At 26.6% G+C, this 17,571-nt stretch overlaps 2 protein-coding genes across 2 annotated transcripts in view; both read right to left on the minus strand.

Annotated features, from left to right (window-relative positions):
• Positions 1-765: 765 nt before the first annotated feature.
• Positions 766-2,711, minus strand: LOC111623903 (sushi, von Willebrand factor type A, EGF and pentraxin domain-containing protein 1-like). Its single transcript, XM_023366635.1, has 4 exons — positions 2,472-2,711; positions 2,235-2,392; positions 1,499-1,697; positions 766-1,415 (listed from the first exon to the last, which is right to left on the minus strand). The coding sequence occupies exons 1-4, from the start codon at positions 2,696-2,698 to the stop codon at positions 1,229-1,231; spliced, it is 771 nt and encodes a 256-aa protein (XP_023222403.1). The 5' UTR covers positions 2,699-2,711; the 3' UTR covers positions 766-1,228.
• Positions 2,712-3,166: 455 nt separating this feature from the next.
• The window catches only part of LOC111623904 (synaptotagmin 1-like), a 46,729-nt gene continuing 32,324 nt past the window's right edge, over positions 3,167-17,571 (minus strand). Inside the window, exons 8-10 of the mRNA XM_023366636.1 lie at positions 6,892-7,009; positions 4,420-4,553; positions 3,167-4,306 (exon numbers count right to left, since the gene is read on the minus strand). Coding sequence (XP_023222404.1) covers positions 4,115-4,306; positions 4,420-4,553; positions 6,892-7,009 — 444 coding nt within the window. The 3' untranslated portion in view covers positions 3,167-4,114. The remainder of the gene's footprint in view (positions 4,307-4,419; positions 4,554-6,891; positions 7,010-17,571) is intronic.

Consider the following 17,571-nt stretch of genomic DNA (forward strand, 5'->3'; position numbering starts at 1 on the left):
ATTATATATGTATACAGAATTTTAAACATTAATTTTTACAGTTTTCACATCTCGTAATCACTACACATAAACGTACAAATCACGAATCACGACATTATTGGATTAATTATGAACAAGCCCATTATAACTTCCGTTCGCTTTCCTCGACAAATTTATCGACTTTGCCAATTTTCTTTTTATTTATTTAGAAAATAATTACCTCCTAAAATATATTTGAGGAACCTGAAGTTGAACTATTTCGGAAGTTAATATCTGGGACTTTTATTGAGATCATATGTGAAGCTGTTTACTTAAGCATGGTTTGCTTGATATATCCCTAAATTCCCCCCAAAAAGCACTATCTACATTAAAAAATTTAATTAAATTTTTTATATATAACATTAAAAACAATTCCTTCTTCACTAAAAGTATCTTTACATTATGGAAAATTAATCTTCTATATACTATATCAATAGTGTGACTATCCAGAAAGAATTCGAAATGTAATTGGACCCGCACTCCAATACATTATTATAGTCACACTATCATATAGTATTTACAGTATAGATATGTATAACTTGCTCATAATATAAAGTATTGATACAAGCGACTACATTAAATTTGATAACGCGAATTCTTTAAACTGTACAAAGCATGGCACGGTGGAAGAATAAAATCACGGTCAATGGAGACAGCGAAAATCTGTATATATATATATATATATATATTTCTTTTTAATTTCAGTGAGTTCAGCCAGCTGTCAATGTAGTCACNAAAGTATTGCTGATGGTGAGAACGGCGAAAAGAAGGACAAATACAAAGTTTTTAGCTTTGTTAATAGTCGAATTTATATTTTTTATGTATTAAATCATCTTTATATTCTTCCCTTTCTCAACTGGCTTTCTGTCAAATAAAGTTACATATTCTTTTGTTCTCTCTTCTTCTTTGTTCACATAAGCAGTTCTATGGTTCAAGTTTACTACCTCAAATGCATGATTCAAGAGGCAAATTGAATCTTATAAACTCAGCAAAAGTCAATTGAAATTAACTAATATTTTGGGTTTCTAGATATGCCAATCTACACTATACAATAATAGTTTATGTGCAATACATGAAACAACATAACAATTTTACTGTATTTCTCAAAACAAATAGGAGTTTTGAAAATATAACTAAGTTAAAAATACTTTTTATAAAATAAATTTCTACAATTTTGTAATTACTAAGTTTATAAAAATTAATATTGTGTTTAATTTGACCTACTTGGTATAAAGGTTCCTACTGCTAATCCTATCCCTTTATCTGCCTGTTCACCATCTTTATAAATACTCCATGCTCCAGTTGGTGAAGACCAAGTTACACATATGTGATGCCATTTACCGTCATTAGCAGTCACATCTGTCACCACTTCTTGCATATTTATATAAAATACAAATCTAAAATATACATTTAAACATTCTAAAACTATTACAGTCTAACATTATATAAATAATACTAATAATATCTTCAGAAAATATACCCATTGTAATCGGTAAGAGTGAAAAGATTATCAACTGTTTCATTAGCATAAGAGAGGGGAGTTCCATAGTTATGCTTGTCAACTGTGGTCATCCAAAGGCACACTGTAACATGATCCAAAGGATGTTGAAAACCTTCTAGTTGAAGAAAATCTAATGTTCCAGATGATGGAAACACAAGAAAAAAATCCTGGGACAATTCTGAAAAGCATTATATAAATTCACGATATACAGTATATTGAGAAAAAATAAAATTTTGCAGTTAGCAACTCTATGGTACAAGGAGTAAATTATTATTTTCCAATAATTCAATAAATTTTTAAATTAACAATATATTTTAAAAATGAGTGCATTTCTTCATATTATAAGTGTTAAAAATTCATTTAAATTCACAAGATTTTAAAATATTTTAGTTACAATACATCTAAAATATTTTTAAAAATACTTTGTAATAAAAATATGTCAGAATAAACAGATATTGAAAAAAAAGAAACATTTGAAATTGGGGAAAATTAACTGATTTTTAACAATGTATCCCAATAGTGAAAACAGGAAGGTATGTAACATAAGTTTCCAAGCTTAATTTCAGTCATTTTTCAAATATAACTATAATACATATTCATGCAACTAGCCACCAATGTTATTTGTGCCCATTGTAGCAAAAATATATTTAAACTTTTTGCCACAATAAAATATTTTTTATTGCTTCATTAAACGAAAAGAAGTATTTAAACTTACCAGTTTCACAGAGATCTCCCGTAAACGAAGGAGCACAAAGACAAGTAAAATGGGCAATTTGGTCAAAACATGTAGCACCATTCATGCAAGGTTCTGACTGGCATTCATTTACATCATCTTCACATAATCTTCCTCTGAATCCAGGTAAACACTGGCAACTACAATAAAAATCTTTTATAAGAATGATTCTGTAGAAATTTTTACAGGAAAGTAACATTTATATTATAATCAACCTACATAAATTCTTCAATTCCATCAATACATGTAGCATTGTTTTGGCAAAAGTCATCCGCACAGTCGTCAATGTTAGTTTCGCAGTTACGTCCTGTGAAACCTCGTATACAGTGGCACGTATAGTTGGCAATTAAATCTTGGCAAGTTGCACCATTTTGACAAGGATTACTGAGACAATCGTCAATGTTATATTGACACACTGGGCCTAAAAATAAACAATAATAATTCATTGTTTAAAACACGTTTTTTATGAATATTCATTTTAAAAATTAGATAATCTTTGCAATTTGAATTCTAATTAAAGTAAACAATTATGTATCCACACAAAAAATTAATTTTTTAGTTTTAAAACTGCATTGTTTAGAGTAATAATACCTTTAAAGTATTAGAAAATAATCTTAAAATAATTAAAAGTTTTTAAGAAATGTGCATTGACATGCTTTTGATCATGTGAAAATACAGCTATCATGTCTATCATGGTTCAAACAGCTCCATAATGGGCCTGGCTGAACCTGTGAAGACTCATTACAAGTGGCTAGATAGTTAGAAAATGACTATCTGGACAAAACCATCCAAAAAATTTCTGAGTAGCTGCTCCAGGCTTAAATTTGAGTCCTCCTGAGAGATAGCTGAATGGTGAAAGAGTCAACTTATACAAAGAATTAATAAAAATTATTTACTTTTTTTTAGAAACGTGTATAAATTGTAAAATAGATGGCAAGTTATTGTTAAGTTTTCTTTTTATAAAGGAATTTATCATCTTTTGTTCTTAAAAATCTGTATAATAAAAAGGAATTAATAATTCTGACATACAAATACTTCGTAGAAAGATACCTGTTTGTAAAATTGTATTAATTATTTTTCTTTCCTAAACTGATTCCTGGACACAGTGCCGGCCTTTTAGGCAAGACAAGTAAAATAGCCACCCAGGCCAGAGATTTTTTACATTTCCGGAGGCTTCATCTGAGTTACAAAATACCCATTTTGCGTAGTAAAGTTAAAAATTTCAGTTTGATTATATATATCTATATATATATATATAATATAATAATACTCTTTTTAACATTTCATTATAAAAGACCTTCATTGTTTTCTTGTCTAGAACCCAACGGGACATAAGGCCGGCCCTGTCTGGACAGATACCAGAACTCACTGGGCTATATTTAAAAATTAAAAAAAATACTGTTTATGATCCTTGTCGAAAAACTACTACAATCTAATAATAGGAATTTAGTGATTTCAATAATTATAATAATTAATAATAATAATACTCATATCCAGTGCAAAATAGAATTATTACAAAGTTATGTGAACACACTTCAGTTAATATGTTTTTGTTTTCTTTCATAAATAAACAATTATTATAATTACTAAGACAGCACCATTCATTCAATCTACAACAAAGCTTGATATGTATATATATAGAACACTATAAAAGTGGACTTGCTGGGCCTTAGTGTCAATAACAACAATAAACATGCACACATGCACATTCACACGTAATACACATATTTAAATAATTTTTGGATTTGTTGACACCACTTGTGTAGACGTACAATTCTTTTTTTATATAACACTTTTAGTTTTCCTTTTTTACAATAATGATTTCAATAGATCATTCTATGTACTTTTTGTTTTAACTAGTTTTAATTATCGTTACCGTCAGTGGGATCTTTGAGAGAATGCCACTGAGCAATCGGCCGTCTGGGTGATGCCAGCATGTCCATCCAATGGCGTAATTCTGTTCCCGCAGCATTGCAACCCAAAACAACTTTTCCGATAGGTTCAGATGTACCAATTCGGTCGTAGTCAACCACTGTAACTACGAGATGTACTTTCTACACGAGAAATAAATTTTACGCAATATAATACAGAATAATATATAATACATAGACGGAGTATCGGATTATTCAACAGAATTATTTTTCTAAAGTAAAAAATAACTAAATACCTGTATTTGCTCGAATGGTACTTCAAATGTGAACGATTCATTATAGTAAGGATTTAGTGTGCATTTCTTGATACTTGTTTTCTTTTTCTTAACCCTTTTTCCGTTCATCATCAGAGCAATTTTAACATATGGATCTAAAAACAAATTCTAAATCAAATTTCCTATCTTTCATTAATTAAGTGAATAAACTTTTACATACAATATTTTTTAAGAGAATAAAAAAAACTTCTAATTTGAGCTTTATTCTTCAATGATGGTCAAATTAAAATTCTAATAATACGTATAAATTATGGTATTAATCTAGTGTTGTAATAAAATAATAATGAATAAATTGCATTTACATTTAAAATATAAAAATTAATAAACTACACTTATACATATTAAAATTGTTATCATTAAACAGTTTTAATTTTTTGAATAAAAATAAAATGCTGGAAATTGTAAACGTATACAGGCTGTAGATAAAAATATTACATCATATGTAGACTATTACTTCTACCTACTGTATTTTTGCGGATTGTCCGGCATGTCGGTCTATCCGGAGAGACCATAAAATCACATATTTCCGTATGGTAAAAACCGGCATGCCGGTTTAAGTGAGGTTATACATCCCTCTCTAGAAGACTTATTTTAAAAAAAATGAACGAGTTTTTATTCTAAAACTATGAAACTGTCAGCATTTTATCAAAAACTACAATTACAGTATATGTTTAATTTCTCCATTTTGTCTTCTTTCGGACGACGTAAAATATTCGTGGAATTACAAAAGTGCTTTTTTAATGTTATTGTATTGTTAATTAAATCAAAAACGCAAAAATAAACATATTAAATTTAAGAAACTTGCTGTAAATTATCTCAGCTTACACCATTAACATCAGCTTTGTGTAACATTTGAGGAAGGTGTTATTTTTAAGGTCAGGGTAGCCCACACTAACTACTACTAATAATAATGTTAATAAGTCAAGTCAATAAGTCGCCGGCGTAAAAAGTTAATTAATTATTTTATTGTCTTGTAAACAAAAACTCTATCTGATTTTAAATCAGGAAGAGAGTTTTTGTTTATGTTTTCTTTAACGTTTAATTAACAACTAGTTTTGTTAGATCTAATTAATTTTATATTTTAGTCGCAGTTTAACCGGCATGCTGGTCTCCCCTTTTATATGCGAAAATACCGCATTAGCTAAATACAAGTGTGCGAGAATCAAGTAATCAGTAACGGGTTATTCGATGATGTAGTCGTCATTCGTAAACCCCTTCTCATGGGCCTAATGCTATCTCGGCTGTTATGAAAGATAGCGGCACAGCTTAAATTACAAAGTCGTAGAGCATCTGAAAAATTAATACAAAACATTTTTGTCTACATTAGGATGCAGAGAGACGAGAATTTCTTGCGACCAGTTCGGTCGTATAGGCAACAATTCTAAGATAGTTAATTAACATTCTTCAGAAAGAGTGCATGTGCCTTGGTCCTCCGAATCTGCCTCGAGCAGTATCTATATTCTCAAAATCCAGAATATGCCACTACAATGAGCTAAAAATTGAAGATGTACAACTAATTAAAAACTTAATTCGGACGTTCGCGGCTAACACTACCACAAAAATATGGCAAGTAGATTTAAAAAAGGTCACCTATTCTAGAATCACTTTTCTTTATCGGTATTAAATGTTGTTGCAATTAATTTTAATGCTTTTTTTTCTTTTTATTTATATTTCTATAACTTATTCTATAATAAAAACTCTAACGGGTTTCCTTCACTAACGTGTGTATGAATAGATATAAAAATTTTTATTTCTGCATCATTCCGTATCTTCTTACCTTCAAAATGTCGAACTCGCACTGTTTAACTCGAAAAATATCGAAACAATCTGGAAATATTTCGAGAAATCGTGCGACTATAGTTATGTTTGTTTAGACAAGCAAGTACAAATGTCGCGCTAGGACTTCCGGATGTTCCGGTAAGTCGAATTACGAACTGTTCACATTAACGACAGTAGTGTCGGACAGCAACTGGTGCGAATTTACTCGCTAGTCTAAATGCACTCTTACACAGCTGAGTGCGCGAGGCAGCGCTCTCAAGGCAACCGACCAACCCATCAATTAAATTATCGTTTACGAAAATTCGAAATGGTAAACAGTCCGATGTTTTAAAATTCATTATTAAAGGTCTCTTGACGATGGCCTATAAACTAGGCCGAAAACGTTTGAGTTTGAAATTATATCGCTGTTTAAGCTGGTGGTTTATTCTTCAAAATTAAATTACAGCATAGCTAGCGTATATTGTCATTTAATATTAAAAAATATTGTATTAAGACAAAAATTTTAAATTTTTGATATTATCAGTTCGAGTTATTCAAACAAAATTTCAAGTAGTTTATTCTATAGGCTATTGACGAATATTAACTGCAAGTTTACATAAATATAAGAATATTAAATGTTAAAACAGAGTAAGGACTTTTCTATGATATACAAACCTGAAAGTCCCCCAACGTCCATCTTTTTCAAATTTTTTGCTTCTAATATAACAACAGTTAGCTTTCCAGCTGTTGGCACGTACCGCAAAGAAAAGCATATATCTCCAAGCTTGTTTTCCTGAATTTGATTACAACAACAAAATTATATTTCCAAATGTTTTGATAAATTTTACATATGAGAAATAAACATCTAAATGTATTTTTAGCATATTAATAAATCAATTCTATAATAAGCAAGATATTTTTCTCAGAATTTGCATTGGATTTCTATAAACTGTATAAATGTAAGAAAAGTTGTTTAAGTTTAGAAACAACAATTAACATAAGTCAATTTATTTTAGACTTTAAAATTCGAAACATTTTAATATTCTCCAAAGCAAGTCTTGAGATATATATAGAGTATGATAAATAAAAGACATACAGAATTTGTTGCTGTTTCATGAGTTAAATTAAAATTCAATTTCTAACAAATTATAAATTAAAATGATAGTTATTGTTAATATTGATATTTTATTCCTATAATTTTAAAACAGTAAATTAATATCTTAATGAAATGAATTATTAATACTTTCCACAAAGATATTTTTTTTAATTTTTAATTTTTTTTTACTGGAATTTTATACTTGAGCACTTAATTTTTAATTAATTTAAAATTTAACTAAGAATCAATTCATTTAATCTGAAAGAAAAACAGATTATTTTTTAAAAAATGTGATTAATTTATTAATTTTACAGGAGTGAAAAATGCTAAATAATTGAAATTTGGATTTTTTTAATATTTAATAAAAAATTATATAAGGTCTATCACAAAATTTCAAATAAATCTAATCTTACTTATAGCATATAAGTTTTAAATTGAATATCTCTGAGAAGAAAAATAAAAATATTAAATGTATGTATCTTACTAAAATTTTCTACGGAATATTAACTTAATTTTTTTATTTCTAACTTAATAGCTACAAAAAATATATTATCCAAATAATAAATATATTTAAAATTGCAAGTTTTATTTTTATATTATATTAGTATTTAAAACCAATATGCAAGATGTATAAGATTCATAGTTTTTTTATTTATATTTTAAATAAGCTGAACAATGGTCTTGATTTTTGAATAGTAAATATGTTATGTAACATTAATCTAATGTAACAAAATTTAAATAAATATCCTTGTTATTTTTAATACCCCCTGTAACAAGATTATCTTATTACAATAAAATGATTGAATATATTAGTATTTAAAGACATTACTACTGATTAGAAATCAGAAGCATTCATATTTATAAAACAAAGTATTAATGCATTGCAACAAGCGGAATGCTGACCTCTTCGAATGAAATTTGCGAGTCTCATTTAGCATTTATATATGCGTAAAATCAATAAAGAAAAACAAAGCACAACTGTTTATTAGAAAGTTTGCATGTATCAAGTAATTGAATTAGATAATTTATTACGGGTTTTATATTAAAATATTAATTTTCATATAATGCTTAAGATTAATTCTAGCTTTTACTTTAACATGATTTTGTTCTTAAACTTCAATTACGCTCTTTAATATCATTATTAATTAATTAATTGTTGAGCCAATTAACACCAAAATATAAATTTTTATAAATCAACAGCCACAGCAAATCTAAAAACAAATAGCAGAATGTAGCCATTATATGCCAACGATAAATCGATAAATAATTAGTAATAAATAAAAGTGCATTGCTAATTAGCAAAATAATTTGAAAAAAAATCGATTTATTCAAATATTATACCTGTATATTTTTATTTATCCTAACTTTGTAAAATCACACGTTAAAAATAGACCTAATTTAATGAAGTTGCTTATCACGGTATTAATCGAATCGTATGGATTCAATACATAATTTTGTGTAAATGTTAAATGTTAATGTGAATTCATGTATACGATATTTTATGACATATTCAAACACTCTTACTCAATTCGAATTCTAATACAATATTTTAAAATTTTTCTAAAAATAAAAATTTTAGAATGTTTATGAAATCATTACAAATTATCTACAATAACAATACAGAATAGAATTAAATAATAAATATATACAGATATGTTTTATTCTTATCAGAATTCAGGAAAATATATATTACGAGTACATGTATAAATAAATAAAAATATACAATACACACAATCACTTATAGCCTACATTAAATGCTATCATTGATCACGTTATTGATGCGAAGAATGTCCGGAAAATTTTATTTCGTTATTTCATATCAATAACGATGACCATTCAAAGCAATGAAATAGAAAAAAATTCTCGGACAACGTATATTATTCAATTTAATATCATCGTACCATGTTTTGTATGTGAAGTTTTTTTATAAATGATTATTACTTTAAAAGTTATAACGCATCTATGGATATTACAACTTCTACTGTAAAATAACTTCGTTTATATGATAAACTATACAGGAATAGGCTTATATAAATGTTTTAACAAGTTATATTTGATAAGCAAACTAAATTTTGTTCTTAATTTGTTTATCCAGTAAATACGTTTGTATAAACTTGAAAATGGCTACCAATTCATAAAATATCTTTATTATTATTTTAATAACTTTCCTCGTGTTTATTATTCAAACAATAAAAGTAAATTTATCATTCTTTCTAGTTTTTTCATTAATTTTATTCGTAGCATATTATGTACCATACCTATAATTATAAAATAAAAAATACAATTTTATTGCTGAAACTGGATTCCTTAAATTAAGACCTCATTAAAAATATCTATAAAATTAATCTAAAAATCAATTTTATTAAAATGAAATTTGTTAATAAAAATTGTTAAATTTTATTCAATCCATCAATTCTACTTATTTTAAATGATTTTCAAAACCTTTTTGGGCATTTGTAAACATACAATTGTTTTATGATAAAATTCTCCCCTCAAATTCCTAATCATCATCTAATCACTTGTCTTATTAACATTTTTTATCTAATTATGTATCAGACATTTTCACCAAAATTTATTTAAAAGAAAATCATTCTTGCAATTTTTTTATAAAAATTTCGTTACCATTAAATGTAGCCTACATAATTATAAGCAGTTAATCTTTCTCTTTTCTTTTACTTCAAATAAATTCAATGATTCGTTTAATTTCTGATATTTACTTTAATTCTGTTTATAAAATATTTTCCTATAATTTATAAATCTAAATTTTAGTCTAACTTCCTTAATTTATTAAAGAAAAGTTTATAAAAATTTAAAAATGAAAATAGTCAATTTATTTTATAATTTTGTTTCTACAGGTGTAAATATTTAAAAAATTTTATTTACTAATGTACTATATGACAAATTTACTCTGTTCAACTGCACACAATTCAATATATAAAGTGAGAAGAATCTACTGTTTTATTGAATTAAATTATAATTTTGCTTAAGTATATCTTGCTATATAGAGGTGAGACGTGACACTGACAAAGCGAGAAATGCAAGCGCACAGGTCTCAGAGATGAAATTTCTAAGGCATATAAAAGGAAATACATTACTCGGTAAAATAAAAAAAATAAAATAAAAAGAAGCAAGAAAGAATTAAATATTTTTTCAATAAATTACTGAAATATAGAATAAATGGAAAGAACATGAAGAGAGAATGCACGAAGAGCGATTCCCAAAGAAGACAATTCAAGTACTACCTATTCATAAGAGAGAATAAAGGAAGACCACGTAAGCATTCAATAAAGGAATTTGAACAGAAACGGGTACTTTGGTTAATCCATGAAAGAAAAAGAATTTTACGAAATAAAAATGTGAAAAAGATTACATTAAACTATTCAATTAAATGTCCTATATAGGATTTTTTTACAGATAGATAATTTAAGTACTTTAACTCAATAAATAAAATAAATTCGTATATTTCGATTTTATTCCATCAAATTTTAATATAATACTATTACAAAATAAAATAATCGTAAATCGATTTCAAAAATCAAATATACGAAAATAAAAACAATTTCGCAAAATTTTTCTAGAAATTTAAAAGCAAAATTTAATAACTTATATTATCATGGCAATGCATAATTTGTTCCACATTCATATATATATATATATATATATTATTATTAACAGAGCCGTAACTAGGCAGGTGCAACAGGTGCATTCGCACAGGGCCCACTTGGAAGGGGGGGGCCCAAACTGCTGTTCACAAGAAATTATAGTTTTAAATCTTAAATTTTTCCTCCTTTTTACTGGCGATTACATTTTGCCTTATTTTTAGACCCTAGATGTCTGCTCACCAGTGTTCCCAACCGTGGCGACTTTTAGAGGGACGTAGTGAGATAGCGGAGACCGCAGAAAATCAGCCAAAAGTAGCAACTTTTGAAATTTTGTTTGTTTATTTTATGAGAAATTTAAATTTATAGATTTTTTTTTCTCTACTTTATAGAGCTCTCTGGAAACGACTAATATTATTATGATATACAAAACTGTATTTCTAGATTTTTCTACAGTGTGCAGAGCTAAAAATCTGTAAAGGTAACATTTTGTAAGAAAAATAAATCTGCCCGGGGATTTTTTTAAGTGATAAATTGCTAAATAGAAGACGTGGTAACTCTCGAATAAAATCTTAGTCTCGAGGTTGTAAAAGGCGTGCAGAAATTCTGACATAACTTTTTGCTTTGTAGTGGTACGCATGTGTTGTATACCTCAACGACGGATTAAGTGGTAAGCGAACTATGCGGCCGAGTAGGGCCTCGAAGGGGCCCCCCGAGGCTACTGAAAAAGGCTGATTTTTGCTTTCTCTATGGCTCTTCTTTACAATATATGAGTGTTGCTGATTTAAAAAAAATCAGCTGCAGATCTCGCTATTAAATATAGCAAAGATTTAAAAAAGTACGAATTCACAAGTGAAATTGAAAGTTTTAAGTTTGAAGTAACGACTCTTATACAAAATATAGAAACTGCATCTCCGCTTAATATTCTACAGGCTCTTCATGATTTTGGTTTGAATCTTACCCAAATATCAATGTCGCTCTTCAAAATATTTCTAACTCTTCCCGTTTCTATTGCTTCGTGCGAGAGAAGTTTTAGCAAGTTAAAATTAATAAAAAATTATTTATGATCAACTATCGGGCAAGAACGATTGTCCAATATTTCTATTATTTCAATAGAATACATTATCATTAAAAATATTAATCATGTAATTAATGAATTTGCTGAAACGAAAGCCAGAAAAGTTCAATTAAAATAAATCTTATTAAAAATCTATTGTAATATATTTGTTTTATTATTTTCCCAAACCAAATAAATTAAGGGGCCTAAATGCAAATTCTTGCACAGGGCACAGGAATGGCTAGTTACGGCTCTGATTATAAATTGTGAATTATACAAATAATGTTGCAATTTAAAGCAATGTTTTTCAACCTGACCATCTGTATTAGAATCATCGTAAATAAATAATTTGGTTGCTGCTATTTATTGATATTTTTATAACTTATATAAACAAATTATAATAGCTAATTATAATAATATTAATCTATTTTTAAACAATTAATGTAAGAGCAATACACACTTGAGGTATATAGGCTATTACTGGTATAATTAGATATTTTATTGTAGGCCTACTCAAAATATCAGTTTTATTGCATTTTACTAGGTAAGAATAAGTGAAACGAATATATGCGTGCTATTTTTGCTGTTCCTCTTGTCATTATATAGTATTCTTTATTGCTACTTTCATTGAGTGTTTTTACTTATTTTATTTATTTACCATGTTTTTTTTATGTATTTTTAAGAATTGCTTGAAAAAGTCTAACCTCAATCACCTAACAGTTTTGTTGATTTACAAATGATCCATTGTTTGAAATTGTATTTAAATCCTTTTTTTTTTCTTTAAATCGATTCTATGATAGATTCAATTCGTATAAATTTGTAACTGTATCTTAGACTCCTTAAACTCATTTGATAAACATTAAATTAATTGTGTTTATTATTATTCGCTGTTTAGACTCGTGATATTAGGTGTAGTAACTTCGTTTCACATAAACAAATACCAAACCGGGAAATCGTTTGGTTATCACTTCAAGATTATTGTTAACTAAATTTCATCTAAGAATTAAATAACTCTATTCGATAATGCAAAACAGCAAAATATATGATCATAATTATAACTTTTTCTTTGCATATCTTACTATAATCGTATTGTTTTTTTTTTCATATAAAGGTAGTGAAATCCAAAGAAAAGATAAGCTATCACGTAGGAAAAAAATTGAAATTGATCAAAATAATCCAAACTTAGTAGGCCATAATGGGCACGTCTTCTTATTTATTCTTTAATCTTTATTAGTTACTACTTTTCTCTTTATTTTTAATTATTAATATTTTATAAATATATAATTATTCTTGTTAAATAGACATTTATTCTGATATTTTATTTTTTTTATTTTTATGCTTTTCATTAACTTACACATACACACATATACTGTACTAGCTGTTACCCGCGACTTCGTCTGCGGAGGTTTTGCAAGCAAACCCCATTTACATTCAATATTTCAATAACCATAGTAATTGTTATATAACACCTACCGCTGACAATAATGAGAATTGCCGAGAATCAAACGAACTATTTTCAATTTGATCAATTTTCTGGAACGTTTACAATCGTTCTATAATCGAACCAATATGCAATAACAAACTCGAATCTAAAACGGTTCGAGCATTTTAAAAATCGAAATAGATAAAAATATTTATAACAATGTCTGAAATGTTATTAATTTAATACACCTAAGTACTGATGAAGACTAAATCCTCTCCCTCTCCCGCCCGCGGGAGAATTTCGAAAAATCCCTTCTTAGCGTGCATTCCCATGGCATACCCTACTAAAACGCAGATAAAAACAAAAAATTGCATCTAAAATAGTGCAGTAGAAGCCGTTCTTCCGGTTAAGCCTTAATCCTCTCCCTCTCCCCCTGCGGGGGAATTTTGAAAAATTCCTTCTTAGTGTGCGTTTCCATGACGTACCCTAACTGTCTACCAAATTTCACCTCTTTAGGTTAAACGGTCTGCTCTGGGCGATGATGAATCAGTGAGTCAGTCAGTCAGTCATTCAGGACAAGCAATTTTATATATTTAGATATGCATACATATATTCAATACACATATGTATATAGTGGTAATAGAGAAAATATCAAAAGTGCTTTGCCATTCTCAAAAGATTGAGAAACACAGGTTTAAAATAACGTTTTAATATTTAAATTAACATAAATATGATTTTTTGAATAGATCAAATTTTACAAAGATTTTACGAAATTCAAAATAAACTATTCTTGCACGATCTTATTTGTTAATTAAAAACCTTCACATAATAAAAATTGTTTTTAAAATAATATTGTGAAATTAAATATTTAAATTGATTAAATTTTCTGTGATTTTTGTAACTTTATAATGTTTATAAATTAATATGGTTATGTAATGTTTTATGCAATTGTACTCTTTTATACTATTTATACTCTAAGAAGTTTTTGTACAAGTACTTCTGTAATACTTTGATATGGTTAGTTTCATTTGATTCTAAATGAAATGCAACTAATTACTATTATATTACATTCTATTAATTAAAAATTAGAAATTTAGTTATTAAAATACTGAACGATATACATTTGAACAATTTTCAACACTTATTTTATATTTTACAGAGACTGGTATAATTTACTTTTTCTACAACATCAATAATTAAAAACTGCTTTTAATTCTAAACAGTAGTAATGCTTAGTTTTCGATTAATTGTACCTTCAATTTAAAATTCATAATCTGTTTAACATTGTAATATGTTTTCGTAATATTTTCTAGTTTTTTTTAATGAATAAAAGATTAAATTTATTCACTTTTGTCTATTATAAAATATATTTAGGTCTCATTCATCTAGTATAAGCGTGTTTAATAAGAGGATCCTTGGGAGTAAGAGAAAATAAGTAGTGGTGCTAAGGATCATGTAATCCACATAAAATAAAATTGTAACAAATTCAAACTTAAATATTTCATGACAGCAGAACATACCGTATATTCGATCGAAAAAAAATCAATAGTAAACAGATTTTTTTTCCTTACAAATGATTTGAATTAACATGCTCACAGCAAGCTCTGTTATTGCCTGTGCTTGATTAATTTAAATATTAAATATTTATTATCTATTGAGTAGTTAATGTGTTCAATAATATACAAGATATTACTTTTGTTTTCTACTTTGAGTTAATAATGACAGAACATCTAATACAATAATTCAAAACTTAATAAATTGATTTCTCATGTAAATATTATCTATAGTATACTGGATTAACATAGTTCTTTTTATATGCTATAAGAAAAAATTAAATTAAGAGATACTCCAATAAAATCAGTAAATCATCCACAAATAACTAACGAAAATTTTTATAACAAAAATTACATTTCATTAAATCTAATAATTTTATGTACTTACAAAGATGCAGCCAAATGTATGGTTGTGAAGAACAAGTGGCATATATTCCAGGAATGTAGTAGTCAAGTGCATGGCAATATTGTGAAAGAAATCATTTAAAAAATCAAATGAATTAAGCCACACAAAAATATAAATAATTAAATATTTTTGCAGATGACCACGGGATGCTGGTCATAAAAAGCAAAATTTTAATTTTAATTTTTATGGAAACTTTTGAAGAAAAATTTAGAACATGCATTAATGTTTTAAAATAATAAATGCAACTAAATTCTACATGCAAATAGAATAATTTATAATAACAAATTATACTTTAAAAAGAATGCTCATATACATAATAGCTGTTTTGCAAAACTTGAAAATAAAATTTGCACATGCATTGTGTGAAAAAAAAATCTATATGTGTAAATAACTGTTGGAATTTCAAACATGCGGGGCTAGTCTCTTGCAAAAGTATTATTAAAGGCTGTGGCCCATAGTTCTTTTATTAAAACTTAGAAGACTGCCCTGACTAATGTGCATCTAAAACTTTATTTTCTAAGTACTACTTGTATTAATATTGTGATCCTAACTATCAATACTAATTATATCTAATAACATAATTATCTATATTTTTCTATAAGGAATGTAATCAAATAAAAAATCAACACAAAAATAGCAGTTTTATGGCCAGCAGATAATAAAAAATCTCTAATTTAATACAAAATAAATTACTAATAATTACTGTACTGACCATTTAAATTTTAATTTAAAGTAAATCTGAAATATTTGCATGTTTTTAAAATATAATCATTTATTTTTAAATAATTAAAATAAATCTAGGTCTATTATATAATATATATACATGTTCAGTTTAGTATATGTAAATTAGGAAAATGAATGCAAATTTTCTAAATAAAATTAAAATACTGTAGAACATCTTTTTTGATATGTTTTGTTGCAAAAAAAATAAAAAAATTGAATGTTTTCAAAAAAAATAACACAGATATATCTAATTCTGAGAAAATCAGAAAGTTTTGAACCAGTAAAATATTCCATTTCATTCAATTGTTTCACATATAAAAATTCCAAAACTGGAATTGAGAGTTTCTTTCAATGTTTTCTACAAACAAGATAAAGGAAAATTATAAATTATTTAAAAATTACAGTAATATTTTTGGATTTATCGATTTCATAGATTTAATCGATTGTTACTACTGATATTAATGTTTATGCTAAATTTGATGACAAGAATTCGGATTTACTATCTCTTTTCTACTTCATTCTTAATCTCATCATTTCAATTCTTTGGATAAAGTAATATATATGTAAAATTCAATTTATTATATTTTAAAATTTTCACTTGAAAAAATTTTCTTTCTTAGAACTGCATCTGCACTAATATTAAAGATGATTAGATTAGTAAACAAAATTTATGAAAAAAATCTGAAGCAGTATTTTAATTTTAACTGACAAAGATTAGTATGCAATTTAATGAAATTCACATTTGTTTTCCTACAAAACTGAACACTTTCAATATATGTAAGAATTACTATTTAAACAATTGTTTTAAATAATTATAAATAATCTGTTATAATCAGTTTACATAGAGAATATAATAATAAAACCATTTATCTACTAAAAAATAAATTAAGCCATGATAATTAAATATAAAATNGTAAATATGTTATGTAACATTAATCTAATGTAACAAAATTTAAATAAATATCCTAGTTATTTTTAATACCCCCTGTAACAAGATTATCTTATTACAATAAAATGATTGAATATATTAGTATTTAAAGACATTACTACTGATTAGAAATCAGAAGCATTCATATTTATAAAACAAAGTATTAATGCATTGCAACAAGCGGAATGCTGACCTCTTCGAATGAAATTTGCGAGTCTCATTTAGCATTTATATATGCGTAAAATCAATAAAGAAAAACAAAGCACAACTGTTTATTAGAAAGTTTGCATGTATCAAGTAATTGAATTAGATAATTTATTACGGGTTTTATATTAAAATATTAATTTTCATATAATGCTTAAGATTAATTCTAGCTTTTACTTTAACATGATTTTGTTCTTAAACTTCAATTACGCTCTTTAATATCATTATTAATTAATTAATTGTTGAGCCAATTAACACCAAAATATAAATTTTTATAAATCAACAGCCACAGCAAATCTAAAAACAAATAGCAGAATGTAGCCATTATATGCCAACGATAAATCGATAAATAATTAGTAATAAATA

This window comes from Centruroides sculpturatus, unplaced genomic scaffold (assembly GCF_000671375.1).
Source record: "Centruroides sculpturatus isolate CEXI.00-Female unplaced genomic scaffold, Cexi_2.0 scaffold250, whole genome shotgun sequence".
NCBI lineage: Eukaryota > Metazoa > Arthropoda > Arachnida > Scorpiones > Buthidae > Centruroides > Centruroides sculpturatus.

Coding starts and splice junctions, on each gene's coding strand:
- LOC111623903 (XM_023366635.1), bottom strand. CDS start 2,698: ATGAATTATTATTGTTTATTTTTAGGCCCAGTGTGTCAATATAACATT. Junction 2,393..2,471: donor GATGGAATTGAAGAATTTAT/GTAGGTTGATTA, acceptor TTTTTATTGTAG/TTGCCAGTGTTTACCTGGAT. Junction 1,698..2,234: donor GGGAGATCTCTGTGAAACTG/GTAAGTTTAAAT, acceptor AATGCTTTTCAG/AATTGTCCCAGGATTTTTTT.